Genomic DNA, 15522 nt, shown 5'->3' on the forward strand with positions numbered 1-15522 from the left:
TCTATCTATCTATCTATCTATATATATATATATATATATATATATATATATATATATATCCTCTACTCGCTATACGAACGTAGCTGATTAGAGAAAACTTTTCATTAGGCATATGAATAGAAAATATCAAGAAATCAACTATAAAAAGGGACCTTTAAATTGATATTTTTGTATAGCGATACTGCTTCTTAAAACTTCTCTACACCACACCAAAATAAATATAACTCTTTGACCACACTATCACACATCAAAGCAATAAACCAAAAAAAAAAAAAAATGCACTATATTGAAGACTGATTTATTATTTAACTCTCAAGAGTACTAAAACTACGCAGATAAGCCAAAATGTAAGTAAAACAGAAATGAATGCTTTATAACCTTGTACATAAAAAAAATCTATTTGCGCGTGTACCATTCGCAAAACGGCACGAACGCCGTCATTTTAGCCCCGTATGAATAAAACATTGGCATATTTCGGCATCGACGGTTTTTCGACTTTGGTTTACTGATTTAAGTTTTTCTACGTTGTCCGGAACTTATGGGAGCGGAAAATTAAATCCTGACCAATGTAACTTTTAGGGAATCTGTCGTATTTCTAGGGAAAACATTTTGATTCTTATTTTATTAACTGGATTTGTTACTGTGTCATCTAGTCGCTTTTCGTTAGTTCAAGACTCGCGGAAATTAAATTGTAATTTAATTTCGGAATTCGAAAAATTTTTTTGGATATCCAGTCAATTCTTTAGGTGGGAAATCAGTATTCGAATTAATTTTATAATATATATTTTTACTTAAATAGGCACCAACGTATATTGTATTATAAATAAAAAAATATAAAATAATCTTTATTGCAACTTTAAGTTATTACATAACATTTTAACATTGTTACCTTAAATTAGAGAAAGAAACATAATGAAACTATGTACGCGCGCGTGAGTGAGTATTATGTGTGTGTTTTTGTGTGTTTACACGTGTGTGTGTCAGGTTATTTTGGATTATACTAGAACACGCTTCGCTTTATTATGTAAAACTTTACATGTACGACCTTCTAGGCTATCGCTCACTTTATACTTAGCCTAATCGTTGAGCCGTCCTTCGATAGGAAATGAATAGTGTATTGCTAAATGTGAGTATCGATTAGCTTACTCTAAATAGACTGGCTATAGGCGTTAATTTTGCATAGAGACCTTGCGTTATGTCGTTCAATTTGTTGTAGACGATATTTAAAGTGTACGAGTATAGTTATCATTACACTTCTTTCATATTATGTACCTACATGAGGTTGAAAGTTATTATTTACTTCAACGGCACTTAGTCCCGTACCTTTCCTACTTAAACTTTATAGTTAAGGTGTAGTAACGTGGGATAAGACTATCACTTGTATGGAATACTCATACTGTTTGTCTTGCCCCGAGCAAAATGAACTATGTTAGTCGTACCCCGTTACCTTACCTCAGATGTTTCGAGGACGTCATTGTCCCCGTGGTCTCGGAGAAAGCCTGGCTTGACATCAACATCTTCTAGCTGCGCGATAATTTCGAACTACCCGCACTTAGTCTCGTAACGTCTCGTATTTCAAAAATGTCAATTCGCCGTTTTCAACATGACTAACATGAGTATTTTCAAGTGACGAAATCGAGCGCTCGAAATTCAAAAATCGCCCCCCTGATAGATTGCTGTCGTGTCTAAAATTTATCTTTCGTTTCTGTGAAAAACGTGTTCAGAAATAAATTAAAAGTGGAAAAATTCACTGTCTTGGGTGGGACTTGAACCCACGACCACTGGATTACTAGTAGTGCTCTGAGCCACCAAGACCGTACCCAATGCAGCGAATTTCCACCATATATGAGCCACTAGGGAGGCTATTTTGTTCGCAGACGTTTCTGCTTAATATAAAAATTAATTTACGTGCTCAGAATTTTATTAGTCAGGGTCAGAACGGATAAATAAAAGTCCAGGAAAGCCGGAAATAAAGGATCCATTCCCGGGATCCCAAACAATTTCTAAATATTTTGCAACAAAACTTTCATGAGAAATACAGATTCTAAAGCTTAAATATTACACTGTATTTGAGGAGCAAACGTAAAAAGAATATAAAAGATGCAGTTTTGCGCAGACTGTCGTCTTGGATTTATTCCGTCCTCATTCAGAGCTTTCATTCCTACCACTAGATGTACAAGGGTGGGTGTAAAATATTCTTAAAAACCAGTGTAAGTAAGGCCTCTGATAACGCGAAGTTATTACGGATAGCAAGGCCAAATTACCTAGATTTTAAGATAAATGGCCGGATCGTGCAATGAGAAGATACGGTGAAACTTGTGGCATACGTCCTACTTTCCAGAATGTTTGTACGTTCATTAAAAATTTATGTATCACTTGATGTTTTAGCGCTGGCAATTTCACACTGTTTTTAGCAGTTGCTGTCATTGCAAAGGTTGTGAAAGCCGTGGTGACTTTTAGTAGTGAAAGAAAACTTGCACTGTATGTCAATGTTTTACAGAATACTTTATTAACCATTCTTGTGAGATTTTTTTTAATTAAAAATTGAGCGATGTTTTTTTAACATGTACCTATCAGCTGTTAAGAGTAGAATGTTTGATATGTAGATGAAAGCTGTAAATATTGCGATCGACATTCATATGTTTTACATATTCTTTGAAGGACGTGAAAGTGCGTATTTGGTGGTCAGATAGTACCCTAATGGCCTAAAAGAAACAGGAAATGGGCTTTGCATGAGGTATGCGGGCTCTGTTATCAGCCGCCTAGAGGTAATTTGTAACAAATTACTTCATTCCCAACAACGGGTACAAAATTATTTGTTTCCTAATCGTAGTTATAAATAATTAAATTCCTCTATTTTCTGTTGCTGAATAAAGATGGCTCATCATCTTCCTCGCGTTATCCCGGCATTTTGCCACGGCTCATGCCGGGATGCCCATGGGGTCCGCTTGACAACTAATCCTAAGAATTGGCGTATGCACTAGTTTTTACGAAAGCGACTGCCATCTGACCTTCCAACCCAGAGGGGAATATAGGCCTTATTGGGATTAGTCCGGTTTCCTCACGATGTTTTCCTTCACCGAAAAGCGACTGGTAATATCAAATGATATTTCGTACATAAGTTCCGAAAAACTCATTGGTACGAGCTGGGGTTCGAACCCGCGACCTTCGGATTGAAAGTCGCACGCTCTTACCGCTAGGCCACCAGGGCTTAATTTTTAAAGATGGCCCATTTAGAGGATCTAACACGCGTAGTTTGCTTCTACAGCCATGCTGAATAAAAATGGCTGTAGAAGCAAACTACGCGTGTTAAATCCTCTAAATGGGCCGTCTTTAAAAAATAAGCCTTTAATGAAAAATAATAATATTCTGCAGAAAAACAATATTTAAATACAATTATTAACATTTAAATAAAATGTATATTATAATAATGCTGTGATATTTTCTTATATATTGTAAGTATTTTATTTATATATGTTGTGTTAGGTACTTTTCATATAAACTTTTTCTCTTTCATTCCAGAATGTTCGCACACGATCGCATCAACAGATAACAGTAAAAATGACCATAAACTTGAGTGGGAAAAAACTGTGACATTTCAAAACAATCGTGCCAAAACAATGTTTTGCTGCAAAGAACTGAAACTACTCTACGCCACTATTGTTCTGTTACTCGAAGCTGAGTTGCTGGTGAACACAGGTGCTATGGAGTCGAAGCGGTCTTCCTTGTTGGCGCAAAACGCCGATGAATTGAAATCTTTGGAACTATGTATTAGTAGGAATCAGCAGAGGCTGGGTAGTGTTTTTGGGAATTATACGAGACATCACAAAAAAGGTAAGTCACTTACTTAACCCTTTATAAGGCTTAAGGGTGTCAGGAATTATGCTAACTTGAACCCCATCACTTTGAAATAAAGATCAAAATCATGTGGAAAATATTTTATTTCTGCCTTATAAAGGCTTGAATAAAATAACCCCCTTAGCGCCTCCTCCTCATGGATTCCATGAGGAATTGAGGGAACTGCTCACCTCTTATATGCATACTTCTAACATTTTTTGTTTATTTTTTATCTAACAACCAAGAATTTGCATTTAAATAGTAGTGTGAAATGGAGGAAATGGAATTGATCATGAAAACCATAAACAAAAGTTTTTTTTTTATGTCATGAGGCTAATTGTGATTGTTATGAGATGCACTACGATTGTTATAATTTAAATGGCGTTTCTAACTGCTTTATGAAATCGGTTTTTTTCTTTTAAAGATTAATAAATTCCTGACCCAAATACTGAGCATAATGACTGTTTAACGAAATTATTCACCTAATCATATAAGCAATCACATCAAATTTATTATTAACGCACCGTAGTCATCAAAAAGAGCATTAAAACCAAGAATAACCATCAAACGAACATTAACGTTGCTGCAGTACATCTAAGCGTTTGATTACCTCCGTCTCTCGTAATACGCAATGCAGTACTTTTGTCGTTATGGCGTTTACAAGCTGCGGCGGAAATTGGTGTCTTTTGTAGAATTTTATTGTAGGAAAAGATTTTGTATCAGGAACTTGTTTATTTTTAGCTTGATGGCTATGTTTCCTGGTGAACAGTAGGATATTCTCAGTGAATCACTTCAGAAATTTTTTTCCTCGATCCTTACGAACGAGTTAAACTCCGCCTCGCATAGAGATTACCAATTACGATGCATTTAGGATTATTTATGTTAATAATGAAAAGGGTAAAAAAAATATTGTTGTTATCTAGGCTAAGCTTCACCTCCCCATGAACATAACCAATTAGGATGCATTTTGGATTACTTATCTTAGTTTGCAAATGCCAGCCGTCACAAAGACAATGGACGGCAATAAACTTTACCTGAGCTAACCTTTTTCTTTCAGCACCCACATTTTCAAGTGCCATGCTATTGATCATCACTTTTATGATATCGCCTGACGTTTAAACGATTTTTGGCCTTAAGGTGATTCAATGGGAATGTCCCCGATTTTACCTATGGGTCAAAAGGGCAGTTGTAGCATATTAGTTCGATGTTTTGATTACTAGAGCCCGTCTAAACTAACTTTTCACCGACTTGGACAGAACAGTGTCATATTTTCATAAAAAAATTGCATTAATTATGACATGGCCACACTTTGTCATTGAAAATTCTATGCAGAATCAGTCGGACTCTATTTATTACATAATATTCACTTATAACTCAGTTAAATTTTGCTTTTCTTAAATGTTTGATGGTATGGTGGTGTCATTGGCACACATTGGCCTTCCAGAGAAGAGTTGGAAGGTTTAACAATAACAACTATTTAAATTTTTTATCCAGTTCTAACAGGAAGTGATTCACAATATGACAGGATATTTTATTTATTTAAGTAGGTATTCTCCAATTTCACGAAGATCCTGGAGCGATATAAAAATTATATTTTTTTGTTTTGAAGGATTTACAGAATTGAGATCCTCCTACTTCGAGAAGTCGAGTAAAAATCTTCTCGAGGCAGAGGTGTAGGGTTAGAGCCAGTGTAGCTTTATTTGGAGTTCATAAGCGCATTATAATAAATATGCCTACTTAAATAATGAAATATATTTATCTTAAAACATGCTATTTTGTTATAAATTACATTAAATTTTCAATGAAAACCGCGGAATTAACCGTATAAAAAATAGACGTTTTAATTATAAATTAATATGTATATGAAAATATATATTTAAAATCCCCGCAGATTACCTATGATTTGAATTCAAATTTAATGTGACCACATCAAAGGAGCTAAATAGGCATAATTCCATTGTTTACTTTCCTCAAATCGAATATGGATCTAGAAAAGCTTTGAAAGATTAATTAAATTTCAAGTTCTGATGTTTATAAAGCTTTGTTCATTCAGTCATTTGATGTACCTAGATAATTTTGTGTCTGCCATACTCGGTCAGTTTTCAATTTTTTTATTGATCCCAATATTTTTTTGCTCCTTTCTCTTCTTTATATTTAATTTTCTACTTTTGCTTTGCCCTAGTCGGGTAAAACTAACTAGGTATATTCCTATCCAGAAAATATATACCTAGTGTATTTCACGAAATGGCGGCGTTATCTCGTTTATGTTATATTAGAAGTTTAATGGCTTTAAGTTACTTTTATGCACGTGGCTCCCTACCTTTTCAAGAAATCATATTTACCCTGACACAAAGAAAAAAGAATGTTAACCCAATAAACCTTTTTCAACAGGTCACAGAAGAAGAACAACCACCACAACACAAACAACAGTCATCTACACGACGGCTGTGGACAATGAGGACGACCTTACCAACCCCTTCACCACCAGCGAAACCCTCACCACCCCCCACCCCAAACTACCTAAACCTCAAAGGCTATCTTCATACAAAGACTACGATGTACATATAGATAAAAATGCAATTGAAGATGAAATAAGTGAGATTATAGAAGGTTATAAGCACCATGAGAAATTTACAGAGCTAGATGAAACATCATTAGCTAAATCTTTTAGTAAAGTTAAGAAAATGTACAGAGATTCTGCGGGGTCGGCCGCTAATAAGTTAAGTGGGAAGGTTGGAAAGACGGGTATATTTTTGACTGAGAATTGTACAACTGTTATAGCACAGATAGGAACTACAGCTGTTTTACACTGTGAAGTTAGCGATATCACAGAGAACACGGTAAGCATTTTTATATATTTTGTCTTATATGTTTCGATACTTATATTTTCCCGAACATTTTTGAGCCAAAATGAAATCTACTCTTTGAGTTGACTTATGAATTCACCTAAAACTAACCCGAATTTAACAACTGTCTCTTTTGTAACCATAGCTTGTTATAGTAGTAATTAAATCATCTTCATTTGGAACTATCAACCTACATTTACGATTTCCACTATAATCAAAGTTAAATTTTAATCCATTTGACTTTTACAGTTTCTTCAGAAAGTTTAAATTATCATTTGAAATTTAAATTATATGCTGCAAGGACGACAGTAACAACTTAATAGTAGACTCCAGGAAGTGCTTATAATTAAAGTAGACATAAATAATAGTGTGTTATCTATGTAGGTCTAAACTTTACTTTTAAATACTTCAGTATTTTATTCAGCCTTTTTTTTCTTTGCCTTTCAAAAATTCTGTAGTCCTTAAAATTAAGTAGTACTCACAGTAGGTACCTAAGTCATTTTTCGGAATAGTAGTTCAAAATACTTTTATAATTTTTAGCACGGCTATCGCGAGTTGGCATTTACGCTAGCGACTGCGTGAACTCAATCGCCTCTCTATCGCACCAATACATCAGTGCGAGCGAGATGGACTTTTTTTTGGATGGATATTGATCTTTTACACAGTGTTCATATAAACTCATCATCTTCCTCGCGTTGTCCCGGCTTTTTCTCCACGGCTCATGGGAGCCTGGGGTCCGCTTTGCGACACAACACATACCAATAATTGGCGTAGGCACTAGTTTTTACGAAAGCTACCGCCATCTGATCTTCCAACGTAGAAGGGAAACTAGGCCTTATTTTTATTAGCCCGTTTTCCTCGCAATGTTTTCCTTCACCGAAAAGCAACTACGAGTTGCAAATATCAAATGATACATCGTACCTACATAGTTTCCGAAAAACTCATCGGTACGAGCCGGGGTTTGAACTTGCGACCTCGGGATTGAAAGTCGCACGTTCTCACAGCTAGGCTACCAGCGGTTTTCTTTCATATAACTGGTGCGTGCAAAAAGTTCTGCCAGCTATTTTTAAATTTCGATTGCCTCTTTAGGAATTTTCTTTCCAATAGTTAATTGTTGCCGATCTCCAAAACCGTTCTAATAGATTTTGTATAACGTTAAGAATTTACCGAAATCCCTTTTTCAGGTAACGTGGATAAGAAAAAAAGACTATTCCTTGTTATCAGTGGGGCTGGTTACATACAGCGCAGACAACCGATTCTTTTCTGCCCATGGCCGACATGTGAAGGTAAGCCCTGTCCATAGATTACTTACTGTCCCCGCGCGAATTCCGTGCACGGCTGAGGAATGTTAGGAATGTTGGGCGTCATGACAGAGTAGTGTCATTTTGTACGTACGGGCGCGGCGCACACCCTCCCACTTCCTCGACCTCCGAATGCACGGAATTGGCGCGCGGACAATACATGATGGCACACATAAGATAACTTAGCATTTCATCAGTGACTACCAAGTTTTGAGTACACGATATATTTTTAAGTTAATTACCTATACGACCATGTTTTTCGCAAGAAGCTTGACAGGTCGACAGGTTGCTCCGATGACAGCCGCGCTGTCAGCTAGGGTACATAACGTACAGAAAACTAGCTTACACTTCCAAGCCATAGCTGCGTAGCTAAATTTGGTTAGCCACTGTTATTATTAGAACTAAAATTTCAATTGAGAGTAATTAACACTACAGGACATAGGCTATAATGGGTCTCTTTTGCGACTTGTATTGTACGGTACGTAAGTTACAAACTAGTGGCTCTGTGAGCTGTAGACTTCGCGAGATTAAAATGACAAAAAAAAAAACATTTTTTAGGGCTAGTTAAATAAAAGCTTGTAAAAATGAAACGAATACGCTTAGTCCGCCCTTAATCAATCAATAATACAAAAAAATCATTTTTTTTTTTCAAAAAAAAAAACGAATTTTAAGTGTAAAAAAAATACAAAAGTTTATGTCCCAGTATACAATAACTGGGGATCGAACCAGGGACCTCCCTACTTTAAAGCGAATGTTTGCAAAATGCGCCATGATAGCTCTTAGCTTACTTATTGCTGTGTCGCGAAGACCCAAGTGGATCTTGGCCTCCGACATCAAAGACCGCCATGCTACTCTGTCCAAAGCCGTTTCTGTCCAGTCGACGGCGCCGAGTTCGCTGAGGGCTTTCTGCACTTTGTTTCTCCACCCAAGCTGATGTAATTTGGCTACTTATTATCGAGTATAAACTAAATATCTAAATAAGCAGCCATACAAATTTTCTGCAGTTTTTGCCATTTACTCTATAAACATGTCTTAAAAAGAAATAAACTCAATACGACTATTTTACCTATGTAACCTTACTTTTGAGTGGCATTAACGTGAGGCACTTCATTCGGTTCTTGTCTGTTTGTCTGATTTAATATCTTGTCTTTTTTTTAATTATATAACAATTCAAGTCTTGGATAGTTAATAATTATCTCTGGATAATTTGATGATCTTTTTTATTATTATATACATTTTATCTCTGACATCTAGAGACTTTTACATTTCTAAACAATTTTAGTACTTCTGTTGTTTGTATATTTTTTATTAGTTTTTTTTTGTGTAATTTGACATTTATATTTATGTAATTGTTTTTTGTAATTTTGGGTTAATTTTATTGTTTGTAAAAATTGACATGTAAAAGTGCCCCTGTGGCCTATTTGCTGAATAAATGTTTGATGTTTGATGTTTAAGGCGCTAGCTATCACGACTCGGCCATTTTGAAAAATTTCTAAAAACCGGATAGACAATTTTTTTTATTTAATCATAGAATCTGGTCACAAAATTTCACCAGAATCGGTTGAGAATTAATTGCAACCTGTAGAGGAGAACATCCGGACATACGAAAGCAAAATGCCAGTCAAAACGTAGACCTTCGCTACGCTTCGGTCAATAAAATATTTTTTAGGTGAACAAGGTAAAAAGTGTAAAAGGATTTTCTTTTTCTTCTGTAGTGTTTTTCAAGTAAAAACTTCTATTTTTTTCTGACCACAAGTGTTCGTAACAAAAAAAAACCTTTTATAATGCGGAGTCTATTGGAGGTAGCTTGGCACTTACTGATTATTCCAACCACAACGAAGCCATTGGTAACAAACCAATAAAGATCTGACCTTAACTTTACTAACATATATGTGTGTCTAGAGGTCACAATAAAATTGTTTATCTTCGTAAAGGAGAAAAATAACAGTCATGTAATGCGGGAAACAAAGATAAGTGAGGGATTCGGAAAATAAATGGTCCTAAGATACGAGTACGCTGAGCACGCTGGTAATGACATTTTTTGTTTAAGGGTATCGATTGGTGCTCAAGTGTATGGCTAATATATGCTGTTAGGACAAGGACTGTGAAATTCAGATTATGGTCCGTCTGTCCATCTCTCTGTCACCAGGCTGTATCTCATGAACCGTGATAGCTAAATAGTTGAAATTTTCACAGATGAAATATTTCTGTTAACGCTATAACAACAAATACTAAAAACAGAATAAAATAAATATTTAAGTGTGGCTCCCACACAACAAACGTGATTTTTTTGCCGATTTTTGCGTAATGGTACGAAACCCTTCGTGCGCGAGTCCGACTCGCACTTGCCCGGTTTTTATTAGTATTGTAAAATTACAACCTAGCTGTTGGCTAGCTCTTTATAATGTTATTTTATTGGACATCAGGATATCAGAATATAAAAGTACGGTCATGAATACAATTTTACGTTATAACGACCTGACGACGATTGGGAATAATAGACATGGCAAGAACTACGTTTTAAATAATAGTTATACATTATTAATTTCGTGACTATAAAACATAGATATAGTATATACAAGTAGTTATAGACGCGCCACCGAGCGACCGGGGGTAAGAGAAAGGATAATCATATTAAATTTGGGCAGTATAGGATTTTTTCTCTTTCACTCTTATAAATTTCGGTATTTCGCCATCGCCTCCTACCTTTGATGCCACCCGGTCGGTGATAAGGGCAAAGCATGGCACTATTTTCTCTTTCCTCTTATAGGAATCGCAATAAGACTTTCTCTATCAAAGAGTGTCAGGCCCTTGCTATAAAATTAGATTTCCAATACCACAAACTGTTGAAACCATAAATTCCAATTCTGCATTATCTACCGATTTCATTTTTTTTTTATGTCACTAGGTACTAAGTCAATACAAGTATTGTATAACCAAGATAAATTTCAATTGAAATAAGATGAAAGGCAGAAACCTAATATTAAACATCTCGTCGACAGCTAACAAAATGAATAGTGAATTTACCGTTTGTTGATTTCGTTGGTTATCTTTCGTCTTTTACCTTTGATTATTTGTTGCGCAATATTTCCAGATCAAATTAAGACCTTAGCCAAATACAACCGCAGGAAACCTTAAATTTCCGTTATTGATTGAAGGTAGGTTAGGTTACTTATTGAATTCTGCCTTAACACGTGTAGCCATTTATAGTAGTTTATGTGACTGTTTCATAATGAAAGGCATTAAAATAAGAGCGTGGGTTTAAATACAAATAAATTTCTAAATTAGTAGGTTAGTATACCTACACTGTTTAACTACCTACAGCGAACATACTCAAAGCTCTCAATGTGTTCAAAAATCGCAAGTTACGAACGCCATCGCTGCATTTGATCACACTGTTGGCATTATAATAATGCCATTATTGGTATTTAATTTAAAATAAAACGTCATCTCAACTAATACTGATGTCAAATTCAATTCCTTTGTTTTTCAGAGATGTGTGTAATATAAATCAATTTGAATTTGGAATTTATTTCCCGAATATACGGTAGAAAAAATTACAGTACTTACATCTGGTGCTCTATTACGACATCCAGTGCTTTAATAATACATTACGCAACAACGTCGAAAATTTAAAAGGCCATATATATAGTATAAATTATCTCAGATGATTTTTTCGGGCTTGGGCCCTAATCTGTTAAACAAAAGGTATTGTTTCCTTCTGCAATTATTACACTGCTTACTGCTAATAGCCCCGACATAGGTAACGGGAACAATGTGGCAGAATTGTAATTTGCAAACCTCGTTATCAATGTCAATGTTATCAATTGAAAATCAGTCTCCAAAATCGCCTTATTATTTTTTATTTCAAAAATTGTACTATGCCCATGAATCCCATGATACAATTTATGGTGGACTTATGATTTTATGCTGGTCAAGGCGAAGTTATGTACTAAAGGCGAATTTAGGGTACATATTTTTGCCCTTTTCAACTGCAACATAACGGAATTTAGTTATTAGCAACAGAGGTAGCATTCGGAACTAGAAACTCCGTACAATTCATAAACTAAGTTGTAAACAGTATACGCCGATCAACAAGAAGTTTTTGACCCCAATAGTTACTCGTTACCGGTGAGCTGGTTGTAGAGTAGTTCAAACACTTCTAACTGAAGGATTTGTGATTTTATTAAGGCCTCAGCATACGGCGTCGTAACGTAAGAGAAGCGTACTATGTAGGCGAACAACACGTAAACGCGAAGCGAAAGGCGCGGGGTGAATCAATCCTTTGATACCTATAGAAGTGTCCTACGTGGGCGATCTCGTTGCGAATGCGAACGCCGTGGGCCCGCCGCGCCGCTTCGCTTCGCAAGTTGTTCGCTTACGTAAGACGCAGCGTAAGCGTATCGTATACGCGCGTAGGACGAGAGTGGTACGAGAACGTATAGTCTGTCCGTTTATCTAAGATCAAGTACGCCTTATTAAATGTATGGCGAACTTGGTCTTAAAAATCGAACAGGCCATACAATATGGTCAAACAAGTCCGCATACGAAGCGTAATCTCATACAATTCGCGGCAACAACGTTTCGTGTGCGGATTTTCTACGCCCTTACGCTCCTTTTACGTTACGAGGCCGTGTGCTAAGGGCCTTAATGTTAAATAAAAATTTAATATAACTTCAGGTAGATCCCAATTTAACGTCGTTCATGGTTTTGAACTGGTTTTGATATGACCTTGACTTCATTCACGACTTTCACTTCATTTCACATGCACAGATCAGTATGCACGACCTTGAAGATCGCTTCAAGGTCGTATCCGAATTCTATCTAAACTGTATTACATTTCTAAATCTGAATCGGACTCCTAAGGTCTATTGACAGTAATCTCGAAATTAGTTATTAATTATTTTAGTTTCATATGGGCATGAAAGTCAAAACGTCAGTCAACATTGTCGACGATAAGGTAAAATATCCTTTGTGTCGCTTTATTCACAGTTTTCCACTTTTTGTTTAAGAATTCATGTCCAATTTACATTCATTTAATTAATGTACTTACACTATCTACACCTACTTAATTAACAGTTTTCAGTCGACTCCTTTTTTTGACTGATATTTTACATGAAGTTTCGGAGTGTGCAGTCTCCAGGGAATGAGTAAAGCTTACTATAAAATGTGTATTATGTTCCTTGTGTTTAAATAATAATTATGAAATATTCACGGCAATTGTGCTTACCTGCGTTTAAAATGTTTGAGTTAATCAACCGAATAGCTTTTCCACAAAGACAAACACAACAAAGGTTCCGGGTCTCGAAGTCAACCCAACAGTAATTAAACTAACTTTGGCTGTTTCTATTCTTGTCTCGGAGAGTTGTCATCCCTTTTGTCAATATTTTGAAGCAAAGGGGAATAATGGTAGTAATTGGGAACTGGAAATTCTCAGTAATAATGGATTTGTTAGGTTGGTTGACAACAGCTTGTTACCTTCAAATGCCAAAAATTTTTTGACATTTAAAACTACACGGAATACATTTATGATTTAAATTTAAAATGATGAAGATTTGAAATGAAAATGATTACATACATATAGTAACATGTGATAATTGCAGTTCCTTACCGCATACTTGTACGGTGCAAAAGTGCTCATTTAAGGTGTCATTGAGATGGTTAGAAAAGCTGATTCATAATAGCAGCAAATATATTTGTGATAAAATTAGCTAATTGTACTTTCCTTAGACACTTAGGACAGCCATCAGCTCAAGACAATTTTAATATCTTTAAATTAAACGTGTTGTTTATACGGATTTTCGATCTTTATCATCAAAATCATTATCACCGAATTGCTTACATTTTACGAAAGTAAGTAAGCTTATAATAATATAGTGTAGTAGTTTTAATTTAACTGTAAAAAAATTACACATTAAGGGTCGGTTGCCCCAAGCGGTTTGTAATCGTTAAAGAGATCGCAAAATTGTAATTGTATGGAAAGTTTCATAAGCCGCGGCGCGCCGGCTAACGTTGATCAGTCTGTCAAGTGCGGATGGTGGTACTGACAATTAGTATCTAAACTTCTTAACTCATGCTCAAATCAGTTAAATTTTACTTTCATAGATTGTAAAATTAAAATAACCCATAGGCCACAATTTTATTATTTCTCTCAAGCACTCACAGCATCTTCATTTTTATATACTCGTACTTCCGCGTACCTAACAAGAGCTCCATTTCATACGCTTGCAAAAATCCATGGCATAAACTGCCAACATTATTGGGAATGTTTTGCTCAAACCAAATGTGACTCTATTATGATGTTAATAAGGTGTAGAAACCGTTGTACGTTTGATACTACTTTATTGGACGAGCACGTGTGCAAAGATCATTTTATATTTTAATAGTGGAAGCGATCGCATGAATACGGAATTTTCGGGTACGCTTGGGAATGGAGTGAACGTAATAAAATGGATCTGTCCCCAATGACTATTATAAAACACGAAATGTACAAATTAATGCATGTAATATGCAAATATGTAGCTGTAATCATTATAATGAAACGTCATGTATCACTATAATTAATGGTGAAATCTGAAATTAACGCGTTTGTACGTACATATTATGCGATATTAAAGGTAGTCCGTGTGCTTGTCACTTTGTACACCCAGCCGTAACATTGCATCATTCATAATTCATCATTCTACACTTGCCAACTCTGGACTGCTTTCACGCGCAGGTCGTATAGCACCATGAGGGTGCAATATAATAACTCATTTCGTGCCCTCATGAGGCTGCCGCGATGCTGCAGCGCATCCGGTATGTTTGCCGACGCGCGAGTGCCGGATTTTTATGCTGTGATGAGGACGCGTGTGGCTTCCTTCTGGGAGAGACTTAGTTGTTCAGAAAACGTTATTATAAAAACCATTTTCAGGGATCCGGATAGTCAAATCTTCCAATATTGGCTATCTGTGCACCGGGACGGGAATCGGAAGTGACTATATATGTGCTATTTAGTACATATCGTATTATTTTAATTTTTATTATTTGTTTTTTCTTTGTATTTTAGTTGAATTATTTGAATTATTTGTATGTAACATTTCTATGGGTGTCACTTGCCTGTCAATAAACGAATTTATTATTATTATTATTTATTATAATGTGTCCGTGCAGTTTTGCAGCTCGCTGTACTAGTAAGTAACATTAGGGTGTCCTCGGTGTGAGTATGTCCAGCATTAGGAAGTTTGTCTCAACGCTACAAAAATATTAAAAGTTTTAAATACAAAAAGCACCGTAAAGCTAATTTTACGGTTTCACTCACGTATTACGTACTCATGCACTGTTTTGTGCTTGAAAATGGAACTGTCTGAAACATGTCGAGTGACTAAAAAGTCCGTTAAATTAGCTAAATGTTAGAATGACTCACGATAGTTTAAATTCGACAAAGCACCGTCTCTAAGCTACAGCTTTAATTGACCAGATGACCGGTCTGGCCTAGTGGGTATGGGTAGTGACACAGAATATATAATAGTACTAGGTACAGAAGACTCACTCCCTAA

At 35.8% G+C, this 15522-nt stretch overlaps 1 protein-coding gene and 1 long non-coding RNA gene across 2 annotated transcripts in view; both read left to right on the forward strand.

The window, feature by feature from the left end:
* The window catches only part of LOC134755231 (uncharacterized), a 234391-nt gene that overhangs the window by 184677 nt on the left and 34192 nt on the right, over positions 1–15522 (forward strand). The window lies entirely within an intron of this gene.
* Positions 1–15522, forward strand: part of LOC134754948 (uncharacterized) — a 68050-nt gene that overhangs the window by 35124 nt on the left and 17404 nt on the right. Inside the window, exons 2-4 of the mRNA XM_063691436.1 lie at positions 3523–3834; positions 6229–6677; positions 7868–7969. Coding sequence (XP_063547506.1) covers positions 3621–3834; positions 6229–6677; positions 7868–7969 — 765 coding nt within the window. The 5' untranslated portion in view covers positions 3523–3620. The remainder of the gene's footprint in view (positions 1–3522; positions 3835–6228; positions 6678–7867; positions 7970–15522) is intronic.

This window comes from Cydia strobilella, chromosome 2 (assembly GCF_947568885.1).
Source record: "Cydia strobilella chromosome 2, ilCydStro3.1, whole genome shotgun sequence".
NCBI lineage: Eukaryota > Metazoa > Arthropoda > Insecta > Lepidoptera > Tortricidae > Cydia > Cydia strobilella.